The sequence below is a fragment of the Lemur catta genome, chromosome 15, assembly GCF_020740605.2.
Source record: "Lemur catta isolate mLemCat1 chromosome 15, mLemCat1.pri, whole genome shotgun sequence".
NCBI classification, from domain to species: Eukaryota; Metazoa; Chordata; class Mammalia; order Primates; family Lemuridae; genus Lemur; species Lemur catta.
In genome coordinates this window covers 11,498,885-11,516,316 of record NC_059142.1, presented here as the reverse complement: position 1 = coordinate 11,516,316, position 17,432 = coordinate 11,498,885, and the positions used below count along the sequence as shown (strand labels likewise).

At 52.8% G+C, this 17,432-nt stretch overlaps 1 protein-coding gene across 1 annotated transcript in view; it reads right to left on the bottom strand.

The window, feature by feature from the left end:
* Positions 1–17,432, bottom strand: part of NTN1 (netrin 1) — a 179,019-nt gene that overhangs the window by 56,741 nt on the left and 104,846 nt on the right. The window contains exon 2 of the mRNA XM_045570249.1: positions 11,190–11,378. Coding sequence (XP_045426205.1) covers positions 11,190–11,378 — 189 coding nt within the window. The remainder of the gene's footprint in view (positions 1–11,189; positions 11,379–17,432) is intronic.

The following is a 17,432-nucleotide window of genomic DNA, read 5'->3' as shown; positions in this document are numbered from 1 at the left end:
TCTCCACAGTGACTCCAAAGGAGCCAAGACAGCGACCTGTGGACCATCGCTCCCTCTGCTGCCATTCATCGCAGCATCCTCGCCGAGCGGTGGGAGAGAAGGGCTCATGCTGCAGGGCACACTGGGCCTCCTGTACACCCCTACTGATGGCCTGCCCTGCACCAGCACCTGCCTGCACTGTGCCAGAATCTTCCTGTTGACATTTGGTTTGTCCGTGAAGAGAAGGGTGCCTGGGAACTTCAGAGAGCCCTGGCACAGCTGGCTCTGATTCCTGGCTTCTTGTGCCGGGGCAGCCGCCTTGCCCTGCGCCCCTTGACGCCCTCTGTCCTGGATCCCTGCAGCCCACGGCCTCCCCTGGGGAAGGGATGCTCTCCGGAGGCCGGGCCCCTCTCTACTGCAGCTCACACCAGGGCTTTCCGGAAGTCCATCCTGGGCTGCTATCAAGAGGTCTGGCTACTTTTCCTGAGGACCCTGGCTCTAGGGGCTTTTGGAGTCAGGCAGGACCCTCCAACGGCCATGCTTGTGGAGGACAGGGAAGCTGGCTGGGCATAAGCCCCTCTGCGGATCCAGGCAGGACAGATGAGACAGAACAACTGAGGCACGCACCCTCACTCCAGACATCCAGGCCAGCTTCCGGCCTGGCCTTGCGGTATGGGCCAAACTGTGCCCACCCGACACACGATGCATACATTGAAGCCCTCACCCCCAGCACCTCAGAACAGGATATATTTGGACGTAGGGTCTTTAAAGGAGTGAATGATTTACAATGAGGTCATTAAGGCGGGCCCTAATCCAACATGACTGGTGTCCTGGTAAGAGGGGATGAGGACACAGACACGCACAGCAGGAAGACCCTGTGAGACACAGGGAGAAGACGGCCATCTACACGCCAAGGAGAGGGGACCTGAAGCAGATCCTTCTCTCATGCCCTCAGAAAAAAGCAGCCCTGCTGATACCTTGACCTTGGACTTCCAGCCTCCAGAACTGTGAGAAATAAATTTCTGTTAAGCCTCCTGGCCCGGGGCACTGTGTTCTGGCAACCCGAGCTAACACTCTGTGTGAAGCCCCAGGTAAGCATTTTCTTCCCCAGGGGCTCTTCCAAGCCATGGACTCATGAGATGGGAGACTGACCCTCAACTCCAGCAATGACTGGAGTTTCACTCCCCAGCTCCCAGCTCCCAGCTCCCAGCTCCCCGTGGAAGTCAACACCTTCTCCACAGCAGCCTGCATCTCTGCGGCCCCCGAGACCGCCGCAGGCAGGCAGAGCAGCTTGCAGGGCTGCCGGGATCTCTCCAGCCCCTCCCAGCTCTGCTTCCCAACAGTCCCCACCTGAGGGCTGTTCCCAAAAGGGCAGCCCAGGAAGTGTCGGACAGGGAGTGCTGCCGGGTCCCAAGGCCCACTGGAGCCGGCGCAGAGTCAGAGAGGGAGGCCCACAGTAAGAGCTTCTGCCAGGGACCCTGCCCTGCCAGCGGCCCCCTCCTCCCCAGCCCAACGTGCAGGGGAAGGCCTCTGTTCCAGGACAGAAGAAGATGGTGCTGAAAACCAGGTGCTGGAGGCATCGCTCCACCTGATGGGAAAACTCCCTCTCTAGTCCTCACGAGGTTTCCAAGGCGCAGAGGAATGCAATGGGCAGAAAAATCACTCTGCCCTGGATCCTGGGTCCTGGGTCCCTGCTCTAGCAGCGAACACGGGCATCTTGACCACTGATCCCTGGGGCCAACCTAAGGCCTCATGGGACTCCAAGGTCTGCAGCTCTTGCCAAAGGGCCTATCTGCCTGTGGCCATCCTAAGTTGGGGGGAAACATTCTTCTGTGCTTTGGGTAAGACTGATCTGTGTACCTGGATGCCATCCACAAAGAAAGTAGGGCTGGGTGGAGCCCTGTGGACAGGTCCTGCCACGTGGGCCAGGCCGATCTGTGGCCGCTGCGGAGGCCAGGGAGGAGGAGGCCGGGAACAGGCTCTGTGCCCTGAGAGCAGCCCACACACACAGCAAGGGACAGTGTCTTCGGAAAAAAGAATCCAGATCTGAGGGCTTCTCATGTCCCCATATCTCTTATGGGAGTCAAGTCTCTTGGGGAAAACCTGACGGGACCCCTCCCCAGATGCGGCACTGGGGAGAAGATGATGCCAGGCAAAAAGGGGTGTCCGAGCACCTATCTCTTCTCCACTCCCCAAAACAGGGGGGAAGGACCAGCAACCAAGAGAAGAAACATGGGAACGCTGGCAGAGGCTATTAGGGTGTTCTGCAATGGAGGGGACCTCAGGTAAGGCAGCGGGGAAGCCATCAGACAGGCAGAGGAGTGGGGTGAGGGAGAGGCCGGGGGAGGGAGCAGGAACGGTGACCCGGGGACACTGGTCTCTAAGTGAGTTTAGAGATTCAAGGTTCAGGAGATGGGGCATAAAGAAGCCCAAAGACATAGCGTCAGAGAGCCCTAGGGAAGGAGTTTCTTCTTATTCTTGTTATTCATTTGCACAGTCTTATGATTTAATTTGCAAAAGAGTATAATTTACCCCTTTTTTGGTGCATAGTTCCCTGGGTTTTATCACATGCCTAGATTCTTACAACCACCACAACAGCTCAGCACTCCCGAGAATCCCCTCCCTCCCCTACTCCAGGCAACCCCTGATCTGTTCTCTGTCCCTACTGTTCTGCCTTTTTCAGAATGTCCTATCCTGGGATTGTCCGTGTGTACAATGTCCACGAGCACAGGATGTACAAATGGGATAAGACAGTGTGTAGTCTCGAGACCGCCTTTTTCACTCAGCAGAATGCAGGCGAGGTCCGTCCGCGTGGCTGCTAAATCAATAGTTCATTCGTGTTCATTGCCGAGTCGTGCTCCTTTGTACAGCTGGGCTCTAGTTTACTTTTCCATTCACTCACTGAAGCACACTGGGGTTGTTCCAGTTTGGGGCAACTATGAATAATGGTATTATAAACATTCATGGACAGGTTTTTATGTGAACATCAATTTTCATTTCTCATAGTATAAATACCTAGGAGTGGGACTGCTGGGTATCATGGCAGGTCTATGTCTGGCTTTATAAGAAATTGCCAAACTGTCACCCAGAGCCGCTGTGCCGTGCTGAGTTGCCACCAGCAGCGCATGAAAGTCCCACCTGTTCCCCACTCTCACCCGCACGGAATCACCAGCACTTTACATTGTCAACATTCTAACAGGTGCACAGGGGTAGCTCATTGTGGTTTTAATTTGCTTTTCCCTAAAGACTAAGGATATTTCGTGTATTATTTACCATCAGTTTATCTTTGGTGAAGTATCTGTTCAAGTGTTTTGCTCATTTTTAATCCAGTTGTTTGTTTTCTTGTTGTTGTGGGCTTTTTGTGTGGTTTAGAGATAGGCTCTTGCTATGTTGCCTCAGCCAGTCTTGAACTCCTGGCCTCAAACAACCTTTCCAGCCTCGGCCTCCCAAAGTGCTGGGATTATAGACACTAGCCACCACACCTGGCTTGCTGTGTTTTGAGAGGTTTTTGGTTTGTTTTTTTTTTTTTGAGATGGGGTCTCACTCTGTTGCCCAGGCTAGATTGCAGTGGTGTCATCGTAGTTCACTGCAGCCTCAAACTCCTGGGCGGAAGCCATCCTCCTGCCGCAGCCTCCCAAGTAACTAGGACTACAGGTGCACGTCACCATGCCCAGCTAATGTTTTAATTTTTTTGTACAGAGTTTTGCGAGTTCTTCACACATTCGGGATTCAAGCCCTCCGTAGGATATGGAATATACAAGGATTTTCTCTTCACCTGTCGCTTGTCTCACAGAAGGAGCTTCTTAAAAGGTAAGCCTGGCACATCACTCAGATCGCTCTTCTCCTTCCAGCCCTCTTAGAATGGGATGTCCTCCCCTCCAGACTCCCACGAGCTGCCCCTTCTCCCCTCACCTGCCTTCTGACCACGGGCCTGCCAAGCCCTCTCCCATTTCCAGACTGTGGTACTGCCCTGGAATGCTCTCCCTTCCCTCGGCTTCCTTGTGGCTGTTTTCTCCTCACACCCCAGGTCTCATCTCGAACGTCCCATTCTCAGAAAGGCCCTCCAGGGCCACCTTGCAGAGCAGCTCCCCCCAGTTCTCTCCATCTGCGGATCTCCTCCACACAACTCGCCACCATCAATAAAATCCTCCTCCTCTTTTCTTGTTTGTTGTCAACCTCCCATCAAAAAGCAAGTTCCAAGGCACTGCATCTAGCATGTAGTAGGTGCTCCATAAACACTTGCTCAATGAACACACAGTATCTCCACCAATCTGAACAGAACTCAGGCCAATCTGCCGCCCCTCCCACTAGGGAACGGCCACTCCACTCACCCTGCGCATCTGGACGGAGGAGGAGGAGGAGGAGGTGAGTGGGAATGATGATCCCCCCACATCCCAGGCCAGCCGCAGCCTCAGCCACACAACACTCTTCACTCTTGAATTCTCCACGCTAATGAGGGAATGAGGATCACCAAAAGCCGCAGATAATCCCCAAACCTCATTTCAGCTGTCTGTGTCAACCTCCTCCCGGGCTATGCTTTCCTTTCTCCCGGCAGTTGCTAAAGAGGCACAAAAGAATAAATGTTTCAAGTTGCATGGCCTCGCCTTTCCCGGCCACTCTCGGATCAAGGTGCAGACAGCAGGAAGTGGAGCCGGGAGGGGAGCCCCGTAATCCCAAACTGAGTTATTTGACCCTCCGTCATCTAGTTAAGGATAGTCTTCCTGCACCTGTTTTACAGCTGAGGGGGGAAGCACAGGTCCTGCAAATGGTTCCCAGAAAGTGTGTGCACGTGTGTGTGTGTGTGTTGCATGGGCCGCGGGGTAGGAGGGCAGGGGCTGGGCAATGCGGTGGGGGAGAAGCCGCAGGACAGTGAGAATCAACTCTGGCCTCGCCCTCCGGCTCCAAGCCCCAATCCTGTCAGGGAGTCCCCCAGATGCCACCTGGTCTTTCTTAGCGGCAGTTTTATAACCACATTTGATCATGCACAACCTGGCCCCACCTCTCTGCACTGGGCTTCCACAAGCAGCTGCCAGGCACATCTCTACCCTTAAACTTGTCATTTTTGCTCTCAAAGCCTGCAAATCCTTTATTGAGAGTGTGCAATGGCATTAGGGCAAATCCCCGGGGCCCTGCCCAGTCCTGTGGGAAATGGCCACAAAGTCCACACCCGGGCTGAGCCCTTCAAGCAAGAGGAACCACAAGAAGCACCACTCACGGAAAGATCTAAGTCAATCGGAGGGCCACAGGAATTGTCTCTGCTTTGTGTGTGTGCCGACAGTGGTCGAGGGTTCTGCTTTTTCTGTCTTCCTCAACTTGCACAAATAATCATCACAGCTAATACGCATGCAGCGGGATGCTCCACATTTAATCTGCACCATAACCCTAGGAGGGAGGAGGGACTATTATTATCCCTATTGTCAGGTGAGAAAACTGAAACTCCGAAGGTAAGTGTCCTGCCCAGAGGTGGAACTTAAACACTGGTCTGAGTAACTCCAAGTTCCAGGCTTTTAAAAGCTATTCATCCCAAGACTGTTGGATGGGGCCCACTCCCAGCAGCAAAAGCCCCAAAGACACTATTTCCGGAATAAAATGCCCTTAACACTTCAGATGCCAAATGTGGAACCTCCGTTAACTTGGGGAACTCAAAGATCAGAGGTCTTTTCGGCTCCAGCACCAGGGACCCCTGGAATCCTTCGGGAATATCCATGTGGCTTCTGGAGTGAAAGCAGAGCTGAGGGCACACACATCCAGGGAGGTGAAGACACGGGTCAAGATGCCCAGGGAATGAGCCACAGGGCTGCGCCACAAAGACCCTGTTTTGGCACAGTGCACCACGCAGGCAAGGCACAAGCTCGGGGATCCTTCATCTGCAAGAACCTTGAAATCAAACCATCTCCACCTGGTTTTACCAGCTTTTCTGAATCACTGGTTCACAAACTTCACCTCTGCAAGGAATTGTCATTTTGTATCAAGGACCCATAAGACTTTGACTAAGAAGAGCATGTGGAATGTCAAAGCTGGAAGGGACTCAGAGACCAGATATCTGAATATAATTACACAGATGAGGAGACTGAGGTCTAGAGAGGTCAAGAGACTTGCCAGGTGCCCTGCAGACTTTGAACATGGAGCCAAATCTGCAGATGGAGTTTTTGACGCCCACATCCTCAGGTAACAGGGAAAAGATTCCCCAGCACAGGTCACAGTTGGAGTTAAGCACTTCCACTGGGAATCTTCTCCCCTGATGGCAGGATCTAAGGCATCACTGTCCCTTCCCCAGCGGGGCTGGCCTTACCTCGACATAACGGAGGCCACTGCTTGGGCTGGGGTCTCTGCCCTCAAAGCTGGAGCTGCTGGAGCCACTAACTACCTGCCTGTCCCAGATGACCAGCCTTTTTCCCTACATCTCTCCCTCCAAAAAAATGACAGGAAACGGAAATGTGACAAGGGACCCACAAAATGAAAGGGTGTTCCTGAGGCCTTTGTAGGGTGTGTGGATACTGCCTCAGAGCCAGGATGGCCAAGAGGGGTGGGGGTCCCAGGGACTTCGCTGTGCTGCGACCAAACCCTCGAATAATCAGATCTAAACACACACACACACACACACACACACACACACACACACACACGTGCGTGTCCATGCACACGCTCTCTGGCCATGAGGACCGATGTCTCATGCCTTGATCTGGACGCTGTGGCATCAGGCTGCACTGACTAAGCTCCCAGCCTTGCCTGGCAAGATGTAAACATTTAAACACCCACTCCCCGAGTTGTCATCAAGACAGTCATAAAAATATTTAAATTCATTTATTATAAATCTCTCCTCTCAAAAGAATAAATCTTGAAGCCTCAGTGTAATGTGAGTCTTCCCTTAATCAACACCTGCAAGAGTAACTCACCATCTCCATTTCTTATTCTCAGTGGTTCGCAGTCTTGGCTCCACGTTAGAATCACCTGGGGAGCTTTTCCAATTCCCAAAGTCCAGGCCTCATCTGGACCCATTAATTAAACCCGAATCTCTGGGGGTGGGACCCAGGCGGCAATATTTTTAAGTCTCCCCAGGTGATTCCACTGTGCAGCCAAGGGTGAGAATCACAGCAGAAGTTAGGGACAAACGATGCCGATAATGCCACCGAGTGAAAGCTGAGAATCAAGAATGAGAAAGAAATGCTCCTCCCCGACCCCCCCCCCCACAGTGGTCCACGGAGCCAGAGGGGGCAGGACTGAGGCGCTCAGTTCCTCCCCATCCCCCACGCCCACCCCCCAGAGCTGCCAGGAGAAATAAGGGGTGGATGGGAGCCGCGAGAATGTGCCAGCAGACGGTGGGGACTATCGATGCCTCTGCCCCACCAAAGACTGCATCTTCTGGGATGCGGGCACCTTCCTAGCAGCCTTCGCTCAGCCACGTTGTGAACTGTGGGCTTGAAGCGGGCAGAGCCACGAGTGAAGGAAATGGGCTGTCCAGCTCCATGGAACGCGAGTCCTTTGTATGGGGACGCTAGAGGCGGTGGTTGATTTCTTAACTCTCATCGCCATTCGGTTCACGCGAGACTCCTGGAATGTCTTTATCCATCACAGATGGTTTGGGAAAATGATAAATTAATATTGTTATCAATGGAGGCATGGCTGAAATGGTTAAATAGCAACGTCTCCTTTGCCGGCTCTAAAAAGAAAGAGCCCCAAAGTCCATAAAGAAGACAAATGGTAAACAAAACCTCCTATCTTTTGACAGATTCCGGGACGAGTATCTTTCACAAACCATTCTGTGGAGAAAGGGCAGAAATCTATCTCATCTGACTTTGTATAGGACAACAGCCCACACCATAATAAGGCCGTCCCAGTGCTGTGAAATTGCACTGAATAGCTGGAGAGTGCAGCCGCCTGTTCCCTGGGCATGTTTATTACAGCCCTTTGTATGCACCAACCCTGCCAGCCCTGGTTTGCTTCTGAACTAGGGGAGGAGAGAAAGAACCCAACAAATTTGTTGCTATGAAACTTCCCAAATGGGAGACTGCATAATAACGTTTGGAATCTAATGCCCTTGCCCCAAGCTCTTCTTGTCTGGGTCCACCCCTGCTCTAAACGCAGCAAGGTCCTGAGTCAGCCAATAGCCAGCAGTGCCTGGGTGGCCTCGGCCCCCTGCCCAGGCCCCTCCCAGGCCCTGAGAAGTCAGGCTGAAGAGGGCCCTGATGGCCATTCCCAAGCCAACTCGGGAGTCAGGAACCACCACCCCCCTCCCTGTTGCCCTGTGCAATTTATCAGAAGCAAAGCAAGGAAGTGCAGCCCCCACGGGAGGGCCTATGGTGAGGCTCCCTGCGGTTGGTCTCAGGAGCCAGGGCCTGGGGGCGGCACCACACCTACAAGATTTTGGAAGCTGCTGAAAGCAAACCATCAAAGATCAAAATGCTGAGACCAATGTGCTTCCACCTGAAGAACCATTTCCTGGAACTATCTGGCCCTGGGAAGACAAGGCAGAAGAGTCCCATGGAGGAGGTGGTAGGGGGCTGACCGAGGGACCCCTGCGTGAAGATCAAGAGCACACGTTCCCTGCTGGCATCCAAACTTCTCCTAAAGCTGGTTCCCACCAAGGTCTCACAGTCTCTTTTTGGTGGCACGTGTACCTTGAGGGAATTGAGGATTCACAGTTCCCATTTGCCCTAAGCAAGTGACACCAGAAAAGGGAAGTGCTGAGAACAAAGATCTGGAATTTTCAAGAGATGCCTTTCCTCACCAATCAGATGGCTGGACTTCTCAGGTCACATTTTTGCTTACCAATCAGAGAGCAGACCTCTTCTCACCAATCATGAAGCAGAGCGCTTCAGGCAACGTGTTTCCTCACCAATCAGGAGGCAGCATCCTCGAAGCTCTGTCTTTCCCCACCACTCAGGTGGCAGGTTCCTCCCCAGTCAGGCACTGAGAGTGCCACCTTTCCTGCCACATTATCTCAGCAGGATGTGCCTGTGTGTTTCTGGGCAGGATCCATCTTTAGATTTTCCTTTCCTGTGAGTTTTTCTCCCAAGATTCCCACCACGGCTGTGGGCAGCTGCTGTCCAGAGCTGGGACAGAAGACACAGCCACCGCATTTGAAACTGCAAAACAGGAACACACCCTCACCTGTTTGCCTGTGACCCTCCTAGAAACACGTAAAGGAAGCTGAGCACTTGCATGCCGTGCAACCAGAGCCCTGGGGAACAGCACAGGCTCCTAGGACCCTGTGAGTTCCTGACACGTCTCACTCTGAGTGGGGAAAAGCAGCACATAGCCCTTGTCCCTGCCCACAGCAACAGGGGACGGGTGGAGATGACCAAGCCTCTGCTTCTTCCTGTCTCTCTGGGGATGCGGATTTCTGCTCTGATAGCAGAAACTGGCACAACAGGAAACAACCAGTGCCCTTCCTGGTACAGCCCAGACCTCCTCACCCACGGGCACAGGACTGTCCAGCTGAGTGGGTGCTGCTGGTTAAAGTTTTTGGCTGAGCCCCCAAGAAATCTATGTGCAAGCCAGATGTTTGCAAGACCCTTGGCCTTAATTTCCTCTGTAAAAGACAGACAACACACACTTTGTGCACGGGTGAAGGATACCTTCCAACAGAAAACCCAAAGCCATCTCTCCCTGGTCTTGTCTTGCTCACACCTTCCTGACACTGCAGACGTTTCTTGGGTCCCTTTTTCTGGGTGACCTTCCTATCCTCTGCTCAAAGTCTCCTGGGGGATTCGTACCTGACGTAGTGACTTTTTTAAGGGAAAACAGCCCAGCTACCTTTATGCTCATATTTCTCTTGTCATCCACCAGAGGCAGCCATAAGTCCACAGATATGGAAAGAGATTTCGCTTTCGTCTTGGAAGTCACCCTAGTCATCCCTGTGCTTTTGGAATTGAAGGGATTTCCCTTGGAGGAGACAGACTGGGAAGCTGGTTTTTGAGAAAAGCGTTCCACACAAGCAGGGTGGGCTTCGTGAGCCCCATGCTCAGTAGAGCACACACTTGATTGAAATTCTGCTGCCCCGTTTTGAAATTCTTAATCATTTTTGAATAAGCCCCTATTTTCATTTTGCACTGGGCCCTGCAAATTATGTAATCTGTCCTGCACACAAGTGCCCAACATCTGGTGGGTTTCCTGTTAAGAAGATGATACTTTTGCTTTATTCAAACACTAAGCAGGGGCCACAGAAGGGTTTCTCTGCTGCAGCTCCCACCCGGGCCCAAGTCTGCCATGGCTTGGGACCCTCCTATGTCAGAGTCGATACACGTCCACATCAGGACCCTGTCCACACTGAGGTGTTGCCCAAGAGCCCTTGGAGGTAAATATCTTCTTGGGAAGCCATGCTCAAGGCTGGCCCTGGCCCTAGGTCTTGAGTTTGGGGGCAGAGAGCCCCGGTTCTTGGAATTCACAAAAACTAATGTGGGGTTCTCACCCTCCAACATCACTAAATTCCCTAGCATTGACTCTCCTCTGAGTCATCTGACCATCGCTTCATTTTTGTTGGTGGGAGAAAAACAAACAGCAGAAAGCTAAAATATTAGTGCTTGCTTCGGTGGACAAAAATAGAGTCTCCCGTCTCCTTTTAATTTTTTTTGTCCTGAGAAGTAAAGCTATTTGCGGATGGATTAAATGTTCTTTCTGAGACCCGGCTCCTGAAACGGCCGATCTCGCTGCGTCCCTGTGTGTCTGCGTGCGCTGGGGGCTGGGGGGGCGGTGCATACATATCCAAAGAAGTGCGTCTGCCTGCGTTTGGTAAAAGAGAGTCCTTTGTCCCAGCGGTAAGCCGGTGAACATGACTCGCGACCCTGTGGTATGCAGCACACCTGTGCGGAGAAGCCGGAGGGGGAGGGGAGGGGGAGGTGTCGCGGGCTGGAGCCCTGCACCCTCGGAGGGCATCACACCTTCTCCTTTCTTCTCCTTTGAGCCATGTCTCCATCGCCCCTTTGTTTTGGCTTACACCTCCAAATACCAGGGAGGCCGTGTGTGTGTGTGTGTGTGTGTGTGTGTGTGTGTGTGTGTGTGTGTGTGTGTGTGTGAGAGAGAGAGAGAGAGAGAGAGACAGAGAGAGAGAGAGAGAGAGAGAGACAGAGAGAGAGAGAGGGGGGAGATTACAGAAAAGGAGAGAGGGAAGAGAAGGGAAGACTGGTGTTCCAAGGGACCCCTGGCCCCCGGCCCCCGGCCCCCAGCCCCCAGCCCCCAGCCCCCTGCCCCGTCCTGTGTGCATAGCCTACCTTTGCAGGCCTTCCGGTGAGTGATGGGCTTGCCCATGTCGCGGTAGTAGCCCTCCTTGCAGTAGTGGCAGTGGCGGCCAGCGGTGTTGTGGCGGCAGTTGAGGCAGACGCCCCCACTCTTGCGCCCCGAAAGCTTGTAGAGCTCCATGTTGAAGCGGCAGCGCCGGGCATGCAGGTTGCAGTTACAGGCTGCAGGGAAGACGGGCAGAGGTGTCAGCCGTGGGGTTGCTGAGAGGACAGGCACCCATGAGGGTCAAGGACTTCCTAACTCCTCCCTTCTCCTCCGCTGCCGGAGCCAGGGAGGCAGACGTGCACCCTGGGAGCTCTTCCTTGGCACCCCCTGTCTGTACCCACAAGCATTCATTGAGCACCTAACAGGACCATGGCTGAGGTGCTCCAAAAATTCGAATGTTGAAGTCCTAACCCCTGGTAGCTCAGCATGTGACTGTATTTGGAGACAGGGTCTCAAAACAAGGCCCTTAGGGTGGACCCTCCTCCAATCTGACTGGTGTCCTTATAAGAGGAGTAGATTAGGACACACAAAGGCAAGCCACGGATGTGCGTGCACAGAGGAAAGACCAGGCAAGGGCACAGGGAGAAGGTGGCCATCTGCAAGCCAAGGAGAGAGGCCTCCACAGAAACCCACCCCGTGACATGTCAATCGCGGACTTCCAGGCTCCGGAGCTGTAAGAAGTGACTGGGGTTTCAGCCCAGCCTGCAGAGCCCTGCTGCAGCAGCCAAGCTGACCCAGATGCTGTGCCACCAGCCTGCACTCCCCTTCTCCCCTGCCACCGACGACTCTGGGGCCTGCCACACCATCTTCCTTCCCACCGTCAACCTGGACGGCTTCCAGTCTTGCTCTGGGGACCCTGCAGAGAGGACCCCCATATGATTCTCTTGGGCTCTCCTCCCTCCCAGGCTTCCCTCCGCCTGTTCCCTACCCGTACACATTGCTCAGGACTCAGCCCCCTGTTCCACCCACCCCAACACCCTCTGGAGTCTGTCTCCTTCACCCATCACCATTTCCGTGTTCCCAACTCCCAAATCAGTATTGCCAGTTTCAGGCCTGGGGTCTCCATTTGGACCCCGAGGTGCACCCCCCCACATCCATGGTGAGGGGCAGCACCCTGCCCTCTGGGCTCCCTATCACCTGAGCCCTGCAGGCTACCCCCAACACTGTAACCAGGCAGGATTTTTGAGCCACAGTCTGAGTATGCCCTTCGGGATAAAGACAAACCTACTGAGCATGGCCTTCAGGGCTCTGAAGGAGCTGAGCTGGTCCTGCCTCCCCTCCAACCTCTCTGTCTTTACGCTTCGCCACTGCAAACTTCGTTCCATTTCTGGAGCCATGGGCAAGGACTCCTTGTCTGCCCCCTCCAAGGCTTTGCATATGCGTTCCTCTCCTCCTAGGACACTCCCCTTCTCCCCAACCTTGCGTCCTTCATCCTCCAATGTCACCTCCCAGCCCACTTCCACCCCCGCTGGCCTGGCCTGGGCACCCAGCCCGTCCCACACAGCCCACCTCTCATCACACCAGGATTGCCTGTCACCTGCCTTCTTCTTGAGGCTTCCAACTCCGTGGTAACTCCAGACGGGATCTGGCCTACTCTTGTTCACTCTACAGCACGATCTTATGCTAAGCATGTTCTCATCACATTTTATGGAATTTCTAAAGAAATACATGTTTAGGCCGGGTGCGGTAGCTCACGGCCATAATCCCAGCACTTTGGGAGGCCAAAGCGGGAGGATCACTTGAGGCCAAGAGTTTGAGACCAGCCTGGGCAACACAGTCAAATCCCACCTCTCTTCTCTACAATAAATAAAAAAATTAGCTGGGCATGCTGGTGCACACCTGTAGTCCCAGCTACTCGGGAGGCTGAGGCAGGAGGATTGCTTGAGCCCAGGAGTTGGAGATTGCAGTGAGCTAGGATGATGCCACTGCACTGTAGCCCGGGCAACAGAGCAAGACCCTATTTCCAAAAATATATACGTATATGTTTAATTCATACACTTGAAAAACAAAAGCAGAAAAAGAAAAGAACACACCCCTATTTCCACCAACCACTGTTAATGTCAACGTCTTTCCTTTTAGGCTTTAGTTAACATTTGTTGAGCTGTGAAGCTATTTCATTCTTTCCTGGATTGTACTTGTACATATCTAGTTTTGTAGCCTATTTTTTTCATAGTGCCGAACATTTTTTTCACGTCAAATACCATTCTTCATGATGTTCAGAGGTAGCCTGGTACTCCACTGTATGCATATACACAGTGGGTTCCTGGGCGTCTGAAGGGGATGCATTTAAAAGTAGGGCCTGCTAGGGTTGGGCAGTTAGGTTGTTTCCAGTTTTTCACTGTTATAAACAACACAATGGCAACCACCCTGAATGACCCATCTTGGAACATACATATTTGTACTCTGCTCTGATTACTGCTGCACATTGAATTTCTCAAGATGGGATTGTTGGGCTGAAATTTGGATCTACGTGTTTTTGACGTCGGACTCAAACTGTCAAGACTGCCCTCAGAAAAGGCTGTACTAGCTTACACTCCCACCAGCAGGATATAAGAGCTCCTATTTCTCCACACCCTTGAAAACAATAACATGCATTTGGTATCACCACTCTTTTTTTCAAATCTTTGCCAATTCGTCTGGGGAAAATACACACACACGATTTTAATTTGCATGTCTTTGATTCCTAGGGAGGTTGGGCATTTCTCCATGTGGTTTTTTTTTCTATTTATATTTTTTTTTTGTGCATTGCCTGTTCGTGCCATTTGCCCAGTTTTCAAATAAGGTGGGTTTTTTTTTTCATGCTGTCTAGTGGGCTCTTATATACAGTGATTAAAAACCATTTGTCTTCTACCATACAAACTGCAAATATTGTTACCTGTTTCTTATTCACATGTGGCTTTTGTAATTTTAGAAAAACACTTCCCTCTTTAATTATTCCCTCTGGTATTATAAGCTTCTCTAAGGGCTCTCCCTAGAGTCACCTTCCAAATCACCACCTACCAGTCACTCCATTTACAAATAGAGGTGGGCAGGGCCTCTAGAGCAGGCATTGTGTGGGATAAGAGAGAAAAGACAGCTCCCACCTTGAAGTCGGGAAGCATCTGACAGCCGAATTAGACCAGAGAATGACTCCTGAGAGCCTAAGTGTCCCTCAGCAAGTGTCCCCCAGATGCAAAGAAAGAAGCTGAAACTGCACCCTGCCCTCCCACACAGAGGACTGTCATGCTTCACACATGCAATGTCTCTTTGGACTTACTCTGCCAGACAAGGGAGACAGGGAGCTATTCAGAGAGGTGACGTGACCACCCTGCCCAGGACCACAGAGCTGGTAAGTGGGGGGTGCAGGGCTGCAACCCAGGTCTTTTGGCTCCTGGTCCATTGTCTCAGAGGAAAGGACCCACATCACTGGAAGTAACAGCTGGGCCTAGACTCCAGCCAGAATCTAGATCTTTCCTATGAGCACAGAAATCACAGGGCCTGGTGCACCTGCCCAGGGACGGGGATCTGGAAGGACCACCCAGGTCTCACTTCCTCAGGCCTTCCTTGCACCAGGAAAGGCCTCGTAACAGCATCTTCTGGTCCTTCTTGGGAGCAAATGTTAATCCTGTGTCCTCCTCCGGAAAGGCAGCTGTTCTGCATCCCCCAACAGGGCCTGCCCTGGCCTCTGAGCCCCCCACCTTCTCACCCTGGGGGAAGCTCGGGCTGGTATCTCTCTTCCATATGCACCTTACAGCAACAAAAGCTTCTCCCAAAACAACTGGTCACACAAAAGAAAACTCTGAGGCCAAACATCAAAAGGCAGCCCCCTCCTTTCCCCATCCTTGGAGCTGTCAGAGGACATCAAGTGGCAACTGCCCACGCTCAGACTTCTGCAAAGTATTTTACAGCTTGTTTTCTTTTCTCTTTGTTTTATTTTCTCTACACAAATAGAAAAAAGCATCGGGCAAAACACTCACATCTGGATCCCTCGGCACCACACGGAGGTGTCACCCAACTCCCGGCCTGGCCCCAGCCCCTTCCTCCAGAGGCACCTTAATCCCTCATGCCTTCCTGTTTATCTCCTGCTCCTCGTGGAGGCAAAAATATTGGGTATTAGTTTCATTATCAGATTTCAAGGCGGGAAGGAAAGGGCAGTTCTGTGAGAACAGAGAGGTCAGCCCGAGAGAAGGGGTGGGGGGAGGCAGAGACACTCCTGAGGGACCCGCAGGGGCAAGGACAGGGAGCCCGGCCCCAGCTGGCAAGGCTCTGCCTCTTCCCAGGGGCCCCCCAGCCACCCAGACAGGCCCCAAGCTCTGTGCCCCCTTCAACTATCACATGGGGATCACTAATGTGTGGCTGCATTTCAGACCCGGGCATAACGAGGGGCAGGGAAGTAGGAAAAGGGGGGCTCCCCACCCCCCAGCCAGAAATCCGACAGGAAGGGGGCCCAAGAGATGGCCACCTATTTCCTGCCCCCATCCAAATGTCCTCTAAGTCCTATTTTAACACATGCCTGTGACCACTTCTTAGCTCCCAAGATTCCTTAAGCCTTTCTGAACCTCTCCCACCAGCCTGGCGTTGCCCCAGCCCTGCCCACCCCCCCAGTCAGTGCGATTCAACGCACATTTCCAGGGCCCTAGCTGTGTGCCAGGCCCTGTGCCACGGGGACACGGAGGGGGATGACGTCCAGGGGCTCCTTGTCTACCTGGGGCGGGGAGCAGAGGAGCACTCACATCAGCAATTTCTTGGATCAAATGAGACAAATGTTCTCGTCCACTGTGCTGGTTCGTTGAGGACGGGGCAGTGTTTGTTCTTGTACCCTCCAGCCCACAGCAGGCCTCAATGCATTTTTGTTGTACAAACGAGAGAGAGAAAGAGAAAGAGAGAGAGAGAGAGAGGAGATGGATGCATGGATGGGGAGGTAGGCAGGCAGATGAATATGTAGATATTTATCTACAGCTAGGTAGATAAGGTAGATAAATATGTAGATGTATATGTAGATAGATAAGCAGATAGGTAGGACAAACAGAGGATTTACTGGCCTGGACCATACCCTGACCAGGCATGGCCCTGTGACATTTCTTTTATTGTTGCTCTGGACTACTTTAAAGTCATCTTGCTGCTTTAACTTGCCAATTCACCTTCTGTGCCCTCGAGGGAGAAGAACCCACATCTAAGAGCCCTGGACTCTTCCCGGGACTCTGAGTAGGGCCTTGCAGGCGGAGACTGAAGAGACTCAATCTGCTTCTCTTAGTTTGATGAATTTACCAAAGACCTTGACAAACTAACCCCCAGTCCCACCAGGCCTGTCCCAGGCCCAGAAAGCATCCGACAGACACTGTTCAGCCATATCCAGACTGTTTCTCAGGGGCTCTGGCCCTGGCTCTCCCAAACTTCACGTGGCCCCGGGGCTCTCAGAGGAGCAGGAAGGCCATTTGGCCATGGGCTTCCCCAGAGCTCTGGTCTGAGCCCCAGGGCCCCTCCTCTACCCCCCAGCACAGAGGGTCACGGTCTCCCCCTTCCAGAGCAGTCCTCTTGAGAAGTTTGCCCATGTAGTCCCTGTACCCTAACAGGGAATTTTGGACTTAGGTGTCTGCAGCTGAACTGTCTGAAATAACCAACCCCTGTGTGCACTGTCCACAGACTGGGGGCTTTTTACACAGGACCTGGTCCCCATCCCTGGGCTGCCTGCACACCGGGGTAAGCACAGCTCTCAGACCTGGCATGATTAGCGGCACATTTTGACACGTCCAGGCCATATGGGCAGGCTGGGGTATGGGGTACTTGCAGGGTGGGGGTGGGCATCACTTCCCTCACTAGTGCCTTTGCTAGATGCATCTGCAGCTGCTGGGTAAGGACCACGGGACCTACTCACTGCCCACAAAGTGGTCTCACAATTTCGCCGGGGAGGAATGAGGCCCTGGTTCTCAACCAGGGGCATTTGGCAATGTCTACAGAACTCTTGGTTATCACAACTAGGGAAGGTGGGGTTGCCTGCATCCAGGGGATAGAGACTAGAGAGGCTGCTAAATGTCCTACAATGCACAGGACAACACCTGGCAATGAAATTATCCAGCCCAAGATGCCCACAGTGCTCAGTCTGAGAAACCCTGGGTTACAGAGATTGTGAATTTTTATACCCCTCTGCCGCTGCCTAAGATGCTGCTAAGTGCAAACTCTGCAGCTTAGAATGCTGCCCCAGAGAGTGACACTCAGCCAGGTGCTGGTGGGAGTTCAGGGGACACAGTAGC